Here is a 21,129-nt window from a genome sequence, read left to right on the forward strand (position 1 = left end):
TTGCGTCATTCCTAAATCGATTCAACACATTTTTTTTATGAAATTTATCAGAAATCGATACGAATGTATAAAAGATCGTATTGAAATCGAAAAGCAACGTGAATCGGAACGAATATTTGTTTGGGGCATTAACTTTAATTTTGGCAACCATGGTCATTTTTATAAGTCAGTAATGGAGTGTCAGATAAATTATTTAACTGTTTTAATTTGATGTCGGTAATTGCGTTATAAAGTTAACTGTCGCCGTATATGCTTTATGAAACCATTGTGTGAAATTTATATTTATGTATTGTTAAATACATTTTTTTATTGGTGTAATGAGGCATGTCGCCCATTTTCGGCTTCAATATACATAGAATTACAATAACATTACTGTATGAAATATTGTCAGGCTGCTTTGCAAAATAACTTTATTTTGGCAATGTCCATACTTGATGCTAAAGCATTTTTAAAAAATACTTGAACACTAAGATGTCATAATAAAGAGTAAGTTGGCGCTAACTAAAGGGATATAAGAATATTGTGGTTATTAATTAAGCTGATCCCAGCATACTTAGTTGAGGAAAAGCGCTCTAGAAGATGGTCTTATGTTGAATCTCTAAAATATCACACGAATGGAATACCTACATTAGTATAAGAAAACACCAATACCTGAGTTCTTTTAAGTCTCACACTCAATTGAAATTCTACTTTCACGTAAGTGACTGCTAGAAAGATTTTCAGTTTCCTCTCAATTGGTGTCATTTTTCATTCACGAAAAATTACCTGTTCCTCTTTAATATCTATCACTAGCTGCTCTATGATCTTTCTGCGAAAAAGTTTTTCTGTCATTTCTACAATTATTGTTCTATGAAATTAAGCTATGTACTCACCTTCTTTTCGGTCAACTTCTCGCACCGTCTCTGCTTGCATATCTGATGTGACTTGTCGTTGCGGCACGGAGCGCAGTCGCCGCAGTTGTCCTTACGCTGGCAACCGATGCATTCACCGCATCTTTTCCGTTTCTTCTTCGTCTGCGTTCGGAAATTCTGATTTATTATTGTAGTTAGTTTCATAAACATTAATCTAAGCATTTAAAAATTCCGATAAAAAGTTCAGGAGCAGAGAGATTCCGTCAAATGTAAAATTATTGTGTCTTTTATGACACTACGCACGTTTCGACTTCGCCATTTTAGTCAATTTTAAGTATATTAATGATAACTTGTTACATCCCACTTAGCATTCAATTTATTCTTAAAAGCCTTTTTTACGTAACCATAACACGGAAATTATCATTTTTACATTAATTCGATAATTAAATAACACAGTTTTGAAAGTTTAATTCGAAAAATTGGCTTCGGAGTGTTCATTAAGTCATATTTTACTGTTACACGAGTGTCGTATCTGATCGTATTCCCGTTGGTTGCGTGTGCGATTCATTCACGATCCCGTGCCAAACGTTGGCCATACTGCAACAAACATTGGGCCAACTGTTTACTCCGCTAAGTTAGAACCGTTTTGTTCGAAACAGAAAGAGAGGCGAAGGGAAAATGTTTGGCGAATTGTTACCAATATAAAGGGACGTTGCAATTACTGGCCAGACAACAATTTCGGAGTATTCCGCGCTCATTATTATGACTCGTCTCGGTGCCCCGGCGCATTCAGTCGGAGCGATCTCATGTACTCTTATTACAACTTGTGTATTTATCCAGTTCTGGTAGTCATTAATCAATCCCAAATTATTCGAAGTTTTTTCTTTGTAATTTAATTTAAAGCTCAATTTGTATTTTTTCACACATAAATTACAGGTAATCTAATTGACCATAACTATAAGCAATTTAAATACTTCAATGTTGCAAAAGTAAAGTAATACGGTCCAATAAAAGCTCGTAACAGCTGTGATACGGTAAGTCCGCCATATTTGGTGCAATTTCATTCGTGCAACGTTCGTATTATCTCGGTCGTAATCGGAACCGACCGATTGTGGCACCGACAAACAGCTGACGATTATTTAAATACGGAATTCTATTCAAATTCGTATATCGAACGCTTGTGAACTTAGACGATGGATGGATATGCATTCCGATGAAAATAACTTTTTTTCAAGACAAATGCAAGAATTTTAAGGCCCAGGTTCATCGATAATATAAAGGACAGTTTTCTTAAAACAACCGTTTTCTTTTTTCACGTTCAAATTTGAAAGTAAAGATTTGTGGTAAAAAACGGATGTTTATTTCGTCGGTGCAAATAGGCCTTAAAAGGGATGCACCACGATCTTTTTTCAGGTTAAGTATTTAGTTCTAAATTCAAAATAGATTGTCTAATTAATATGAATGTTTAACGCTTGTCAGTTCTAATCCTTCCTTGTAGAATTTAAAGCAGGCTGTTTGCATAAAGTTTTTATCCAAGTAGGATAATTACAGTATCTAATCGCAAAAAATGACGTATTCCTATTAGCACCTTAGAAATATTCTAATCACCCGGTCATCCTGCAGATGTTAGTTTTTTTTTAATTTTAATTAAGTCGACTGGCATTATAGAGTTACATGCCTTTGCTTTGTAGAACTAACCTTTAGTCTATTGCAACATGCAACAACAGATGTGACACGAAGCTTATTTCTAGGTAAATAATTAGTTTTTACTTGTAAGTATGTATGTAGTTTTTTTTTCAGAACATACATATATATTTTTTAGAAGTTCCAAGAGGTTCATTAATTACGAAGCTGAATTTTCTACTTAGATTAGTATTTTATTGACCGAAAATTGCTTTACATTTCTCACGAGTTATTGTTGAAATAACTGTATTCATCTTATCCAAATAAAGCCTCCCGCACTTTTCTTCACTACCTATACTAAGTTTAAAAGACGGTCCGTTTGTTCGTACATAGAACTCAATATAAGTACAATGCCTAACCTCAATAAAAAGTAAATAAAGAAACCTCATTATTGTCTATTCGTAAGTGCTACATCACTAAAATATAGCCATCTTCCGGTTTTCCTAATGTTTTGTCCACATTTCTAGGAAGCTTCGGATTTTCCCCGTTTGACTCATTCGCATAATGAGTAATAGCTGCGGCTAGACAAAGGAAAATGTAATCTATCATAGGGAAATAAAGATTACATCCGAATGATCACGTACTTTGGTATTTTTATTTCGGTTCGGTTAATGGCGAAAAAGTTTTTACCATTTCGAATTTAATGTTCCAGAATTCTCAATTTGAATTTAAATATTTCAACGAAAATACTTTTTTATTTGACAGGCGAAAGAACTATTAATCGTTTTGTTACTGTTAAAAATGAGTGACGTAGTACGGAGTATGTAATTACGTTGAACTTTATTTATTTATTTGCACTAAATGCAAGTAACGAACGAGCCATTAAGCTAAATGCAATAGTGAATTAACCGTAATACAGCTTTATGATTGACGTTGTTAAAGAAAAATGCAATAAAGTATAATAATTCTATGAAATATGCGATAACAATCGATATTAAGTCAACGGCAGCTGAACTTTTTCGATAAATTAAATCGTCAGATTCTTTAGTCGAGTCATTGCATCGATTAAAATTAGCCGATATTATAAATTGATTGATCCAATAACAATCTTATCGATACCTCGTAATTATTGAGTGGAATTTACATTTTAAATTAATGTTATTATAGTAAGACTATCGATTAAAAGGCGTCATATAGTAAAAAATGCATTTTATTTAAATATGTGGAATTTTTCAATTTGTTGTATATCCAATTAGAGCATATCCTTACTGCTCATTACCATAATAACGTAGATACACGATAGTAACTAATCGTCAAAATATCAACAACCGATTTTACGACCACTAACAAAACTTGGCCACTAAACTACGCATCGATATCTCACTCAATCAATTCCAGTGCGCAGTTATCCTTTGTACAGCACCATCATAATTCACTTCAACAGCACTAATTATACTGATTACCGATTATCGATCCCTGAAGACGTAATATCGACTAATCGTGGTACATCTCTAACAATTACTGTTAAAGCAGCTGCTACAAAAGGTGTTTGTTATTAGTTAGTAGACAAGGAAGCGCTGACATTTACTGCCTAAAGAATGTCGTCAAAGTCTAGAAACCTAGAACCTTTCATACTCGTTAGATAAGTTTTTAGGTCTGCCAACTTGCTTCACTAATAACAAATTTTAATTACAAAAGAATTCTCGACTGTTCGACTGTAGATCTAGCGTTAGAATAGTTTTGTGCCTAGTTTCTTTTTTTAATTGATTAGAGCTAGTCATGCGTGTAGGTATTGCTTAACATATTATTGAACTGTTTATTATTTCTATAAAGTTTTTATGTTTCAATTAAAATAAATAGGATATAACTATTTTAGAAAAATATGTAATGAATTTATACATATGTGAAGACTGTTGCAAGCAAATATAACAAAAAAGTTGTACAAGGATTGTTGACAAAATGATTTAGTAAAACGGCACTATAAACTCGGCAGTTCGGGACACAATTAAAACGTTCTAACTCCGTTAATATCGAGGGCTTTTCAAAACTGCCGACTAATTGCATTCGCTGTTAAATTTCAAAGTCATAAAATTTTCTAAGCAGGACACGCATAAATCGCCCGACTTTAATTTGTGTTTTAAACGAGAGAGGAAGTTAATTTATTGGTGGAGCAAGAGAATCGGCTAACTATTAAATTTATAGCCGCGAAGACAAGGAGTTCGGCCATTTCGAAACTCAAGACCGAGAATAAAAACTGCTCGGAGAATAATAAAAGGTGGAATTACGGGGGAAGTTTCTCTTTTTCGGGTTCTCTCGAATATCCACTTTCGACGGCCGTGTAGCTGAATGAAAATTCTGAGAATTCTTATATCTTTCGTGGAATACGCAGTCGGCTTTTCGCGATTCCCTCGCGTCTTGTTTACGCAATTCGCCAATTCGTGGGAAGGGAGATTAGTTGTCGTTCCCGATTTTATTGTGTTGCTTTTCAACTTGCCTACGTTTCGTGTATGTATCATTTTGTTTACATTTGTTCTGTCATATATCAGCGGCTAATGATTGTGCGCTATGGCGTGTGTGGCAGGGAATCGTTCTATTATTGGCGAAGTCGAAACTGTTACTACTCAGATTGATAGTTCTATGTAAACAAATATTTATTATCTTCTTTATGTTCGTGAATATTATAGCAAAACATTCGCTTGTTTTTTAGTCAGGTAAAAGTATATAAACAAAACTGTTAGTAAGATATTAAAATGCTCACCTGTTTTTCACTGGTAATGTCGTCCATTTCCATAGGGCCAGTGTTCATCGGGGGTGCTCCGTGCATCGGTGATTTAAATCCTGCCGTTGAAGACACCGCCGCGACCTGTCCACTGCTTTCTGACCCTACTTCCATGTTAGACCCGTCTGATTCTGTGCTATTCGCGCGCATTTTCCGTCTCTCCTTCTTCCTAAAGTCCGATCTTGTTGGCGACGAACCGGTGCCAAACCCATTCGTCTTTTTCTCATAACCATTGTCAATCAACATTGGATTCTGGAAATTACTGTGATGTAGCCCGTTCGGCGTATACTTCTCCTGTAGTGCTTTCACATCAAAAGGCTCGTTTTTCAACACATGAACAACGGTTGGACTTTGTATATTCTGTATTAAGCTCCCGTTTTGGTGAAGGAGCGTTCCATTCTGGTGTAGGATGCCATTTTGCGTCGGATACGCATTTATAGTGGCTATGTTTGGTTGGTATAGCTGTATGTGCCGGTCGTCGATGTACGCCTGTCCGGCGGGTGCCAGCTCCCTCGCCTGCAAGGGCGCCGGCACGATCGGGAAGCTTCTCGCATTCACAGCTGTTAGCGTATGGAATGTTGTGGCGTTGACCGGCGACAGAGTCGTCAGGGTGGTCGATAGGGGCGTCATCTGTGCAAGAGTTGTGAGATGCGCAGGTGACGACGGTGTGGTTAGTTGCGTGAGTTGGGTTAACTGACTAGGACTCGCGCTGGGCGTCGGGCTCGCCGTGACCGGCACCGGGGTCACGCTAGGCAGACCCGTCTCCGGTATCACCGACGTTTCTGGAAAAGTCTGGAACTGGCTCTGGAAGGACGGCAGCTTGTTCGTTATCGGCTGCAGCGTGACGGGCTGGTAGTCCAGCGCCGCGGAGAAGCCAGCCCGTAGGAAGGAGTCTTTGGAGTGCACCGTGATGGGCATTGATTCCCAGGGTCGGTACTGCGGCTGGCTGGCGATGACGGAGACCGTGTCTCCGGTCCTCTCGTAGTACTCCCAGGCGGGGTCAAGCAGCCGCGTGTCGGCTGTGAGGATCCGCTGCTCGTTCTCCATGTCGCCGAAGGTGGAGAACGGCGGAAGAGCGCTGTCTGCGCTGGCGTCGCTGTGGAGCGCCTCGCTCATGACGCCTTGCCTCGACGCTGCCTCATCGCGTCGGGGACCATAAACCCTTACAAAAATAAGCTCTAAGTCTATTGTAGTACTGAACACTCGGAACTGCACTGGAACTTACAATTTGTACTCTTGACGTGGCTCCGCTAATTTGTTAACGTTCGGTATTCTAAGTAGCACTTAATGTTACGGTTATACGGCACACTGGTTTACACTAAAACTAATCACAATATCTTCGTTATCCAACTAAGGAATAAATATAAAAGTCCTTAACAAGAGGCAGTTGAACTTACACGAACTCTTAAAGTCTAAGGGTTTATAAAAATCTTTGGCTGACTTTTTTACAAAATGCTCGAGGATTCGGTTCGTATTATAATTGTTAACGATCGATAAAATATTTTGTGCACTCGTTTAACGATTTCTATTATTTTGGAACGTTTAAATACTGGTCGTTGGTTGATTAACTTCGCTCGTTCAAGGCTTTTTTATTGTAAATACCGATCACTTCAGACTTAAATTAATTTGTACTGTTTGGGAGTTAGCGTATACTATTTACGATTTAGATTTATCGTTAAAAGGTTAAAAAATAGTGCTTATATTTAGATTTTCGAAACGAAAGATATGACTGGAGGCTTTGGTTTGAGGATTTCGTGGCTTTTGGTTGAACGTGTATCAGCTTCGGCGCATGAGGCGTCGTCTGGGCCGGTTATCCGTACGGCCGGCACCAATCTGCGGACAAGAATACACCATTAGAATAAACTATAGCAGGAAAATGGAAAAATAAACTTGTAGAGCGTTAGTTATACAGGGAAGATGTAAATTGTGGAGAAGGAAGAATGGAGGTAAGGAAATTCGCAAGTTATGGGCAGACCTCGACATGTTTACTGCGATGGCGGGCCGCGCATGCGCGCTTTTGTTTTGAATTGAGCGCGAATCGATGCAATGGCGCGAATAACCCATACTTGCGAACTTTTAATGGAAATTCGGAACAATCAGCTGTTGTTATTTACTGTTCAGTTTGATTGGTTTCTGATATTTTAAAAATATATTAATATTTTTGAATGGATGTTGTGAATTCGATTGTACTGAACAACAAACTTAAACTTAGCGTACGACTAAACCAACTTCAAAAGCTCAACTTACTTAAAAATTGTTGAACCCCAGTGTCAATATGGCAAATAAATAACCATTTTTGGAATTATTTTCAAGATATAAAAAGATTGAACGATTTCTACAAACTGTATTAAACATTCCGACAATCTACTTAAATCCTTCAAACCACAGCAAAAAAATCCACACAAAAAGTTAAAAGCTTAAAAAGATCTCTTTTCAGTTCATCTTCATATACCCAGTTCAGAAAATCATCAGCCCAGATAAACAACCTAACCTTATCCAACTAACATTAGCAAATCGTTTCTGAACGTTAATGTGCGTTGATAAAACCGTCGGTGCGCGATAATCACGTTGTCATATGCCGGTAACATTTCGCAGCCGTGACGTCACTAACCCTCCCCCCCTCACCCTGGTAACCTGACCCCGATCGCGTGCAGGCCCGTGCAAGAAAATGTGCGAAGAAAAACATTAGTTTTAGTTTGTTTTTTTCATTTTTTTATATGTTTGGTAGGTAATTCTTTGGTGGGAAGTGGCAACATTAGTTGAAAGATCGGGAAGTCCTTTAATTTTCTGCATTCGTTGACTAATTAATAGGGCAAACAAAATAGCAATTTATGATTATGAAAATTAAATTCTTCAGCTTGCATTTAAAATGGAATTTTCAGAAGTTCTCGGAAGCTTTACATTCACATAGAAAAAGCAATATAAAATTACTATTTGTATCCGTTACTATGTACAAAAGTTTCTTCATTCTTTATTAAATAAACATGTTTTTGGCGCGAATTCTGACCAACCACCACCAAAATGTCTACGATACAAAAAAAAAACGCGCGCATTTTGTTACGCGACCAATTTTAGGATGCACATCGCCGAACACAGTTTAAAATGCCAGCTTATTTAGTAGCATTATCACATAGGAGTAAACAATATCTATTATTAGAAGGGTACGGCAATAGTACCTAATGTTACGCTCTATTTCTGTCACACTATTTTAAGGGCGAACTATTTTTGAAAAGTTTCAATTTAAAATGTCTATTTTCATTGATCGAGATTCAATGTGACGTTTTTAGAAAATGTATTTTATTTTTAAAATTGTCTATTGAAATAGATTTCTGTGGATTTGATTGACATAATTATTTTTTGTACATTTCTTGTAAGTATGTAAGTATTTTGCTGCCAATTTTTAATACGGTTTTTACATAAAAAAGAAATGGGACAATAAAATTAACAGAAACTGGATTTCATTAGCTTTTTTTTTTGTGAATTTTCAACATCAGATGAAAATATGTATTACCAAAATAGTTTATTTGTAATCCTATTGTTAGCATTGTATAATAACATAATCGGCCATTATATTAGGCTGAACTAAAATGTATAGTCACCTATTTCATAGAACAGGAATTTTATTCAGGCGAAGAGATAACCATTAGCACTTCATTTGCAGTATTGATGACGTCAAAGCTACGTTATTATTAAACCAGCCATTATTTTTATCGACTAACCTTATTTGTGGAGACTTGTTAAATTGTCATGTCATAATCTATTTCAAAAATGGAATGTTTACAGTTGCAAAAATATGTCGATATATTTTACATCGATAATTTCACAGCAAAAGAATTGAATCTGGAGGCTTTTTTAAAAGAAAGTCAGAGACAGAATTTAAATTAAATTCTTAAAAAAAGTCGATGAAACCCTATCTTCAATGGCCGACGTCACTAATTCCTTATTGATCAAATTCTCTCATTATAAAACTTTGGCGAATCTGAGCCATAAGTAAGGCTTCCAAAGGATACGCATCAAAAGAAATGTCTTTTGTTTCCATCACAAAGAGGGAGTAAATTGCAACTTGCTTGTTTCGACTTTTTCGCTTTCCCTCAAATACCTCGCAGTATTTTCCTGAGGGACTTACAAGATTTTTCTGTTCCGTTACCCTATCTACATGAAATTAATGTAGCTTTGTGGCTTCTCCGCATAATGTTCTACTTTCGACCAACTTAACAGTTAATGATGGATTGCTGTTTTGATGGATCTCCTTGAGTGCTATGGGTTTCAGTGGGGTCGGCGTGCTATGTTGTAAATGTCACTTCGTTCATGTTAACTGATTCGATCCTAATAATAAGCTACACTTTATCTTAGACAAGAACTCTCAAACGCTTGCTGTGACATCATGCCTCACTATTTGTACATATATCGAACACATTCAAGTCGTCTTTTGTTACGATTCTATGTTCAAAAACGTCGCGTTCGAAATCATTCCGCATTACATCACCGTCACTCCAAAACGTCCCGACTAGTAATCACAGGGCAAAACTCTTTGTAGGAGCGCACAAAGAGCGTTCCTCGAAAAAAAATTAAAAAGCTCACTTCAGAACGCAAGCCGTTCGCATGTGTGCTGTATGTGTTCGGCGAGTGTGTGTCGCAAGGATTCGTGAGGTGCGAGTGTGTGGGTGTGTGTGGACGTGTGGGTAGAACGCGATAGTATCTGGGTCTGGGTTGTCAAGGGCAACCGTACAACCGCTGCAACGAAAGCATTGCGCTTTCAGCGTTGGGCTGCAATTATACGGAATATTTTTAGCTTCGGATGTTGTCGCTTTTTTGTAGCGACGCGCAAACTGAACCGAACTGCGTTTGGATGTTCGGAAATCATTCAGTCTTGTTATGAAGAATGTGGGTAGTTTGTTCGTGAGAAGATGCTTGTTTTAGTTAGAGAGACTAGCTTGTGGGCACATGTGGGTGGATTCTTGCTACCTTGAGCTTATGTTAGCTTAGCAAGAGGAAATTGACAAGATTTTATAAATACAACTAATGACTAATATCTTGAAAATATTGCGAAATATTACGACACACATTCAAAAACGTACAAATAACCAAATAAGGCTCCAGTTACCGACAAACAATAAATTAAAGAAGTAAGTACAAACGATTTCAACGACTCACAAAGCTCACGATATTAAATAACAGAACATAAAATCCTACTTGAACATTTTTACCTCACCAGCTGTGTACTGTAACATCCGTTTGAACATAATACCTGCACAGGAAGCCGATATCTCAATATAAGTGATCATTCCATAATGATTATCTACTGATAACGTATCGATGGTTGCTTAAAGTAGTTCGTATATTATTATCGATGGATCAGCACCTTCGTTTTGTTAAAAGTTGTTATAAAACCATTAAGGAGGTGCAAGTTCTTTTTTTAATCTATGGTTATGCTGTCAAGGTTTATTGCTGTCATTTCGATCATATTTTTTTTCTTAATCATCAACATTATTATTGTCCTTGAATATTGTTACTTCTTGATTAATTTATTTGTCTGTTTGTTCACCATATTCAACCAGTGGTTGTGAATTTGCTGTCCTATTGCATTGGTTTTCAAAACCAACTGTTGATGTGTCGTCATTTGAGGGACCCCAATTAAATGGCTCGGTGAGATGGAAAATATAGGTGAGGATCAAACAATAACTGTCTGTGCTTCATTATGGATTGTAACTGTAGATCATACGTGCAATTGCATCTGTAAAGGATATTTAGTGCTTTTGATTCGATTGGTGCAAACAAGGAATTCAACTTATAATAATTTTATGTACAACTCGCATATTATAAACATCCGAATATAAATGTATTTATAGTTCGGCCATTCAGAGAATGCGTTCCTGACACGTCGCGATTGAACTGACGACGTAACTTTGCAATGGCGTTGCAGTTACGATAAAAATATTTTTGCTGGTTGTTTACCGTTTTAACAATTGAGGAGCATTAAAACAACATTATTATATCAATAATCAATGAATGTAGTTACGTCGTCAGTTCAATCGCGACGTGTCAGGAACGCATTCTCTGAATGGCCGAACTATACTAGCTGTTCTCTGCGGTTCTCCATTCTGAGAGGGAAAATCTTCCCACAGCTGGATAAAATGGTGCTATGTCCTTCCTCAGATTTTAGACTACCTCTGTACCAAGATCTTAAATTAGTTCAGTATTTTTGATAGACATAGTTACTTTCGCATTTATAATTTTAGCAAGGTTAATTTTCTTAAAAATCTGAATTAAACGTTCAAATCACAACGTAGAACAGATGTTTTTTACATTGATAGTTTCTCACACAAATACATCTATAAATCCGTATGTAATGACACGGCAGGCAGGATACGTACATCAGCCTGATTGCCACGGAGCGATGCGGATTCAATTCCCGCTCTATTATTTTATACGAGCAATTCAACTAGTAGATATTTGTTATTAAGTATTAAACCGTTTATTGTGGCTGTTGTTTGTTCGTTTTCTTATTTGGTTTGTTTTCTAGGCTTAGATGTAATTTTTGAAATTATAATGGACTAGCGTCTGCGATTTCACCCGTTTCCCGAGGCCACTACTTTTTGCACCTGGCTAAAAAAGTTACCCCTATTTTATTCTGATATTTAAGCTATAGTACTGCCAGTTTCATCCAAATTCTTCGAGTACTTTTTGCATTAAAGAGGAACAAACATCCATAGGTGCATACAAACTTTTATCTTTATAATTAAGCAGGATTCTAATTTGTGTCTTTGGCTGTGCCTCATTCGATAAGAGCGTTAATTTGTAGTTCTTCAAAGACACGGAAAAGTTTAAGATTCTAAAAAAAATTAAAGCTGTTCTTTGTTTAACGTTTGAGCCAATAGGCGATTTTTACGGGTTGTTGACATTATGTCTGTCCGTTAGCCATCAACAGAAGACAACTAAGCGCCTACAAATTGAGACGAAGGTCTTTAGTTTTCCAATACAACTAGTCTAGACGAAAAAGTAAATTTAAATTTGTTTGCAGACAAACAAACGCTGTCGAATGGACTCAAAATTGAAAATGTCACTACCCTTACTGTTATTTATTTGCAAGTCTACATCATTTTCTAATTAAATAAGATAGAATATTTGAAGTAAAATAAAGTTCATAAACATGCCAATAGAATATCAGAACTCCATCAAATTCTAAACACATTAGAATGATAAGGCCTCCGCGATATAAAGTTACCGTCCCATCCCATTCAGCCACTCGAATCCCGCTCAATAGAGACGCAGATGTTTAGTTTTTACGACAATCTTTCCCACACTACCACTTTTTCTGATGCCTTAATATTTCAACAAACTTATTGTTGCACTTTCCCCTAGGTTAACACATTTGAATTCAACCCTTAATTCAACGGCATAGGGCGAATTTTGGATTTGACGAAGTGCTGTTTAAAGTTGGTCGATACAGTTTTGTAAAGAATTTTTTGTAGCCACGTCTGTCTTTGCTATCGGATGCGACATCGGAAATTGAGCATTTTTTGTACTTACACCTATGAGATGGAATTGTTTGAAGGAAGTCACATGTGTATGACGATGATTGTATGATTTAGTATTGTTTCCTTTGCATCTTGTCGCGTCGCGTACTTAAAGTTTCTATATGAATTCACTTAACACTCATTGAATACATCCTCAAGATGATAATAGGTGCCTTCGCTCCGGGAATATTGATTTTGGTTCAAAGTTTTGCATGTTCCATTGTTCTTATTCTCTTATTTAACTCAAAATCAATTGCGTGTCAATTTAACGAACATTTCAAAGACTAAGTTCAACGCAACGTGCGTGATCGTTTTACATACAACTCAATCCAATAGCTTCTTAAACAACTTCTAATAAACAAAAACTTGCTCAAACTATAAAAATTCAATATTAACTTTCAATGTAAACGTATCCAAACTTAAAACTGAATTCTCATTGAAAAGCGAGCGTTCACCGTCGCGACTCCCTAACTCAAATAAAATATCCACCACAATTACATTTCTGAGAAACTTTTCAGTACATCGATGTTTAAACTTTTACCTAGACGGCTGAGCACGTACATGTTCGGCAATGTATAGGATGAAAAGCGTAAGCGTCGCGTTTGCTTGGCAGCAATAAGAGGAGGATTATCCCACAGAGAAAGTATGAATCAACTTATGATATTACTTGTGGCAATAATCGGGATATTTGAGACTACAGGCGGATGAAGAGAACTCCGTTTCAACGCTTGGACTTAGAAGTGATATTAATATTTTAGATTGTGGCCGTGAGATTATTTTTAGGTTTCATTTCGGGGTATTAGTAGGTTTTGGGAATTGTCTACGTTACTGCTACGTATACAAGCTTTTTTTCAACCATTAGTAAAGCGTTTAATTAATTAGTAAAGCGTAGCGTAGCGTAACTTTACCTTAAAACAATGTATTTGCCACGGATTCTGAAGGATATGGACTAAAGTCTCAAAATTGCAATGAAACACAAAATGCAACGCATTCAATATAAAAAAACTAACACAATCTCAGAACATGCTGTAACTTAAATCTAAGCTGCAACTGAAGACACTGAAAAGCAATCAAAAATTCAATTTGCGTCACCAAAAGTCCTAACACAAACCAATCCAAAACTAGATTCAGAGGAAACATAACTCGTTTGTTCAACTAAAAAGGAAGCATGTACCATTGCACAATCCGCTGCGTTGCTCTCAGAACAAACTGTTAACTCCAGCGAAATTGGCCAATTTGTTTATTTGTTTTCATTGGCCTCTCTGAACTTGACTCCCTATTATCGCATTCGCGGGAGGAAGACGTATTATTCATTCGATTATTCCGTGAGACCGGAATCTCCTTCGAAGTTGTGTGCTTAAAAGTATTTAATATCCAATTTTCAGATATCCGATCTCGGAGTTGCGAAATATGCTATTGATTTTGAAGCTCCGTTTGAGTATAATATAAGACAAGGCAATTTTAATTGTATTGCAGTAAAAAGAAGCTTTAATCAATCCTTATTCTTCCGTTTCAACGCTGCCAACATAGCAGTTATTGGAGTTGGCAAAAAGGAGCTTTAATCAGCCCCTATTCCTACTACCAACATGAGGTTAATATAGCTTCTGTAAAAGTATACGCGCTAACAAACTAAAACTATTCAAAACTAGCAAAATCAAATACAGAGTCTATGAACAGCATCTTGAAGAAAAGTGTCCATAGACTTCGCATTAATTAGAACATCAAACGAAAAATAACTGCGTAGAAAATTGTGGACGCGGAAAGATTAAGGGACATAGAAATGAATAACGCTTTAATAGATCAAGAATCAGAATTAATTAAGAAACCATTCAGAAGAGGATTATGAGAACCTATAGGTACCTATAGGTAGGTTTTTATGAAGAAAGAGCTTTCGAAGAAATGTAACAGCTTACTAGCAATAATTAGGAATAAGAAAAGTGACTTTCTGTTTGAAAATGAATGATGAATCGACTTAAGATTCAAAGAGTGTTAAGGAGAGATTTGGATCTATGTTGATTCTGGAGTACTGTATGTAGTATATACCTAGTTAATCTAATAAAAATGAACTTAAAGTAATCTAAACTATTTGATACTAAAAGGGGAACTTAAAATGCCTTGGATAGGTTTTAGACAAACAATTGGATTAGAGATTAGTACAATTCTAATATTAATCGATCGATGAAAAAAGAAGATAAGTTAATTCAGGAAAGTTAAGAAGATTTGTCTGTTAAACTCTTGGAAGAGTCAATCAACAAACTTGGGCTAGAAATCTATTTCAAGTTTTTGATTGGTTTGACCTCTGGGTTTCCATCTGTGATTGGATTCATCAAACGTATGTTAAACATGACCCTATGACACAAAACAATGCAATAAAATTAAAACAATCTACGTGAATGACCCTTGGAGCTTGTGCTTTGAACTTGCAAACTGCAATAAAGTAGATAAAAATCGTTCCCGCTCCAATTTCGCTCGTTGCAATTAAGATCTAAATTATGTGACATCATGCACATCAGACAATGACAGCCGATGCGTCACCACGACGTGTCTCCGGATGCTATCACCGTTTCCCGGAGTTTTGCAACTCTCACACACTTTCTTAAGAACCACCGTCTGTTGTAAACTACCGACAAGATCACGTCCAATTGGCTTCAGATAAGCGTGAGACAGTGCAGCCTTGATGTGTTCCGACAAGTCTTACAGATACAGTTTACCAATTGTCTGCTACAACAACAAACGCCAAGCAGGAAAACAGGGATCGATTCGCGAAAGCACACAACGAAAGCTCTGGCGGAAGCACGCGAACGCGCACCGGACCTCGCTTCACGCTCTGCTGCCGTCGCTGCACGAGTACCTCTAACTAAACATCCACAAAACCAAAAGCTTCTATTCCACTACTTGGAAACACTTGCACATTTAGCCACAAAACTTTTGTGTAAGACGCGAACTCTGTACCTTCTCTCGCTCGATCCATCCGCGCCTCCTTTTTTTCTTCGTCTCGCTGCCTCGGAAACAAAACGGTCCGAAGGACGCAAGCGAAAAATAAACAAAAAGGGAATCGGAGTTCGCGATCGCGTCAGTTGTGCGCGTGTCGCGTCGCGCGGGGGCGATCTGCGTGCATGTGTACGCGGCGACGGTCGGCGGCGGACTGGCGCGCGCGGCGCGACGCAGCTGCCGGGCGGCCAATGGCGCGCGGTCACGTGACGCGCCCCGCGCCCGCACACGCTCGCTCGCTTGTTTACAAATAATAATAATACGCCGCCCGGTGGCGCCGCCTCTGCCGCGGCCGGCTACGCGCGCTACGGGCTACGCACAGCTGTCGTTGCATTTGGCGGGATTCGATTCGGAGTTCGCTTAAAGCTTCGATCTGTTTACTTGGAGCTTTTGCGTTGGCGTGCTATCGATCGGTACAAGTTTGCTGCCGCTTTGTAGATGCGTTTCAACCAACTTACAACAATTCCTGTTTGATAAACGAAAAATATTTTTGATGTTATTTTTGCCGTTGTGAATATGTCGCGCGAAGGCGAGAGTAAAGCGCAAATTGAAGGTTAAAATTTGGGAAAAGGGTTAATAAAATTATTACGCAATTTGGTTAAGAGGGTGCGACATTCGTCCCCATTTCGCGACAGGTTGATGTTTCCGATTGTTTTGGCAGGCCGTAAGGTGCAAGGAGGGCTGAACCCCAGTGCAGTACGTACGCTGTTCAGTACTACAGTCCCCTCTGTCTAAATCTGGGCTGAGGAGCCCCGTGGTCTCGTGCTAAGGGATGCACTTGACAAACTCTTTTTAATTGATACCCTTATCTTTTTCGTGTTGCGGAATGTGGTTTGCCCACAATATTTTGGTAATTAGTGTTGTACTCGAAGTGGGTGGAGAGGGTGTTGTCAACAGTCGTTATAACCTAAAGTGTTGCAACAGGCAAAATAGAAGAAAGAGTCTATCAAACAGCCGTGTAACGAAACTTCCTGGGTATCTTAATCCGAATAAAAAGGAACGGCTATTTATGTAAGTAGAGCCCTTACAGACTGAGTAAGCTTAAGTATTGGCCACCTATTAGTCCACCAGAACTTTGATAATTTCTAGCTACTTCAAAGTAAGGGGTGACCTTACGGTTACACCTTAATGTATGTGCATATATTTATACCTTTACCAATACTCGACACAAACATATTTTAATACTACCGCATATTAAGTCCATCTATATATCTCAGATGTAAGTTCACATGAGAGAGTCTCATGTGACAAAGGATATTATATTGAACCTCTTAAAATTAAAGATTAGCTTATTTTTAATTTCAACATGATTTAACATACCAATATTATAACTTCTTTTAGTTGATAGGTACACATACAGTCAATATTAAATGCTCTTATTGACTAAAATTAACTTCTGTCTATCTTTTACAAGTAGAAACGCTGGACCCTTCGATTAATTTAACTTGGGATACGAAATAAAATTCAGGCGCGTTCGAAGACATATTACATATAATTACTTTGCTATCCAAGTAAAAACCTAATTATTTCTTTCCACATCTGCACCTAAGCTCTTTTGAAATACGATGCTAACTGTGCAGTTATGCAAATGTTGCGCGAAAGAGTGGGTTTTGTACTGTCACTGAAACCACGAAAGACTACTTAATAGTTTTATAAATAATATACCTTTCCCCATAATCATAAAATCAGAAACAACTTATACGAACAAGTTGCCCTCTCATCCGTGTATATAAAGTGAGCCTCTAAATAACAAAGTTTGTACGAGTGAGAATTTAAGACAGTTTTTAATGCTCTAAGTTTCAGAAGCTACATTATATTCAGAACTTGTGTTTCAGTGAAAATATTATGAGCAGACTTTAGTTTTCAGAGCAGTGTGTTATAAATCATTTTTGTAGTGTATTCAGACGGTATTAAGTAAATGGTCTTTGATTTATAGGAACCTATATTAATAAGTAAATAAATAGATTGATTGTTATTTACTTATTAATGACTAAAATCGTTTGGTAGCTATTATATTCCTTAAAAGATTTTTTTCCATGTTTTTTTTAAAACCAGTTAAAATAGGTCCATTTTTGATAGAAACATAGGCCTTCTTCACCTCTCATGCCATTTAAATAATTCTGGTGTTTTTTTACACTTATCTGTACTGTAGTAGTTATTTTCTATGTATTTCTGAATTTAGATTTTCATAATGAAGACTATTTTTACCCCCATTCAATGTAACTATAATTATAATACTAACACATTCAGTAAATTCCTACTAAGCGAAATTCTACATCATAAATGTCGCATCAAATAATATTATTCCCATTCGTAGAACCGAAATAATTTCTTTTCCGAGAAACGGTCGAATTCGCGAACTGTATGACTAGCACAGCGGCCCGTACCTAAGTGACTCATCAGAATTTCACCCCCCACCCCTGTATTACTCAGTTTCTGTAAAAACGTCATTATTTTTCTCTAACATACGTGATAATCATAATTTGAACATCTGGTGAACGTAGAGATCGTTTTTTGTGCCTGGCCTAACTGTGGCCAGGTTTATAGTTATTAATTGAAAAAAAGTAATTACATTTTGGTCATGGTTTCTTAGTCACATGAAATAAAAATTCATTTTAATTATATGTTCATGTAAAATATTAATTCGATAGTATAACTTAGGCAAATAACCCAAAACCTAAACGAGAACAGTGCTAAGTAAGACCGCGATCAAAAATTCAAAAGTAGTTGCAACGCGTGCAAACGTTTCTTGCATCGTGCCGCGCCAATTCCATTGCTACAAAAGTGCGTAATATCGATTACCGGATCCCTTGCCCTCCCCGTCTCGCTCGCACGACGCACACTCCACTTCCGAAAACAATAAAAGCTTAAACGTGAACGCAGCGTTCCTGACGCGACTTTGCGCGGGAACCATAGCTGCCATTTTGTTGTTTTCGCGTTTGACATAAGACCTTCTTTCCCGCCAAGTGGAGCCCCCGTCACGGTTGCCATGACAACGGATCTGTCACACGCATAGAACATAAAACGCAGGCATTGATTTTTTCCCCGCTTCCTCTTTTACTTTTACGCGTGTCGAGCGACTTTTTGCTTGAATTTTTATATTTTTTTCGAAAGCGACATCGCGTCAGTTTTAGCGCTCGCTAAGTGCTTTTAGATTTATAGTGGCGAGCGCGTGATATTGGGATAATTTTTGAGTTATACAGTTTTGGAATATTAAATAGCGTAGGTTCGTTATTTTAGTTCTAAGAGCGTCTAAGCTGTTATTTGTCATATTTTTGTTTATTTGCGGAGTTTACTGTGGGAAACTTTGCTTCATTTTTTTATAATTTTAATGTTCACTACTACTGGCACTGGTATTGCCATTTTAGGGATCATTCGAGTTCATAAAATTAATAAGGTGTTACATGTGCTTAAAATGTGAGATAACACAGGCTTATATAATTTTGAATGCAGTTTCAGTATTTGTTGTTTTATTGTAATATCTTGATATAGTAACAAACACACCTATTATGAGAAATCAACACCTGAACAAGTCACGGTAATTACGAAAAAAATAAAATAAAAATAAAGATTTTCCTCAAAGTTTTCTCTAATCACGTTAAGAGTCACTTCAAAGGATTTCCTTTCCTTGATAAACAGTACATCGAGTTACGCTTAAGGGAAAATTTGTTAAGGTAGGCTCAGTAACCCCGGGGGTGGCCAAGGGTTGGATTTTCCATCCCTCCAGATGTGGCGATTTCACCCCTCGATGTCTCGTTAACTTAATAGAAGGAAAAATATGTTAGCCCATCCGCAGTACCGCGAAAAATGTGTCTTAATCAATAGACGAAGAAAATATGGGAAAAGGTTACGTTTTCTTATTCATATTTGATGATTTCTTTTTTGTGGGCTCACTTCTGTGTTGGTTAGGGGTCTTATTGATCTCGGAGGGCTCGATAATGTTGCAAACTGAATTGGTTCTAGGTGAGGGATATAACCGAATAAGGGTTAGACCATTTTACCTAACCCTTGTATCCTTAAGTTTCAAATTTTTAACATGGACTTGTTTTGAATATACGTCGGTGGGACCGAGTTTTTAAATAAATAAGTACAATCAATCATTTTGTTTCAAGTCAATCAAATCTCAAACTTACCATAAACATCATGAAGAGCTGAGTTTGCAAGTTAACTGTCAAAGAAATGATTCCCGTTGGAGCAGACAAAGTCCTAGAGTGGAGATTACGGTTCGACCATAGCGAGCGTCGCCCTCGACTGACGACCTTATAAACAGCTGCACGGGACATTTTGGAAATAAAAATTGGGAGAAAATGTAAAACAGTGGGTTATGACTTCTTTTTTTGGTGGAAAATTAGAAAATGACCGCTCTCGCTGTGGGTGCAGTGGGAGGGCATGTCAGACTTTTACTGATGAGAACCAACAAATGTTCCTTTTGGAGTCTTATGACCAGCGCCGCGGTAACTCTTTCGAGCATTCCCTCAACCGGGGTTGCGATTGGGGCCAAAGCCCCGGCTTTGGCCCGCAATATCTACATCTATTCTTTTCTGTGCTTTATACGAATGTTCAATTTTAACCAAATGGAAAGTAAACCTAGCTGTGGGTCTAAATCTACTTAGCTGTGTGTGTAAAGGTACAGTTGTCTCTCCAAAAGGACACAGACCTCTTCTCACACCAAGAAAGATTGAGCAATAATCACCATGCTTGGGTAGGCACCCAAGACACACTAGCGATTTCGGTCTACAATGTCCAGATTTCCCTACTATGTTTTCCTTCAATTTTAATTAGTTATTAGTGCAAGTATTAAAGTAACTTTCTAATTTACCTAAAAATTATACCAGTAAATAACCCCAGTTGCACCCTTTCTCAGTGAAAGACCTTTGCCTCAGCATGCGAATCGATCTGTCCATCCGATTCCCAATGCCCCCACGTTCACGTCGCCTTCAAACCTGTTGCATTGTCGAGTTACAAGTATTTTGGCGGTCCTATGCGATGCATGTTTTCCCTCGGCAGTAAGAATTAGGGGATCAAAGACTAGGGAACTTGTTGTATTAGAATTATAATTGTAATCATTGTTTTCAGGGTTAAGGTTATATTTTAAATATGATTTTTAATTGAATTTAATTGTGTAGAGATTTTAAATTGACACTTTTGTGTATTTCTGAGACTTCAAGCCTTGTAATAAATAAGTTTGACAACATTTAATTTTCACAAAAAAAAAAAAAAAAAACAGTATATGGGTCCAAGGGTCCTATCATATGAGTCCTATCTTTTATTTCATATGACTGAGTTATGACGTGGTGTATTCAGTTGAAATAAATACAGGTAGGTAAGTAGTGTATCTTTTGAAAAAGCCAGGATCTATACTTTAGGA

General features: G+C 37.3%; 1 protein-coding gene across 2 annotated transcripts in view; it reads right to left on the reverse strand.

The window, feature by feature from the left end:
- LOC124630237 (DNA N6-methyl adenine demethylase) overlaps nt 1-15,902 on the reverse strand; it is a 105,178-nt gene extending 89,276 nt beyond the window's left edge. For both annotated transcript variants that reach the window (XM_047164008.1, XM_047164007.1), the window contains exons 1-3: nt 15,723-15,902; nt 5,233-7,086; nt 873-1,013 (exon numbers count right to left, since the gene is read on the reverse strand). In XM_047164008.1, the coding sequence (XP_047019964.1) occupies nt 873-1,013; nt 5,233-6,369 (1,278 nt within the window). In that variant the 5' untranslated portion in view covers nt 6,370-7,086; nt 15,723-15,902. The remainder of the gene's footprint in view (nt 1-872; nt 1,014-5,232; nt 7,087-15,722) is intronic.
- Between the last annotated feature and the right edge of the window lie 5,227 nt (nt 15,903-21,129).

The sequence above is a fragment of the Helicoverpa zea genome, chromosome 5 (genome assembly GCF_022581195.2).
Source record: "Helicoverpa zea isolate HzStark_Cry1AcR chromosome 5, ilHelZeax1.1, whole genome shotgun sequence".
Classification (NCBI taxonomy): domain Eukaryota; kingdom Metazoa; phylum Arthropoda; class Insecta; order Lepidoptera; family Noctuidae; genus Helicoverpa; species Helicoverpa zea.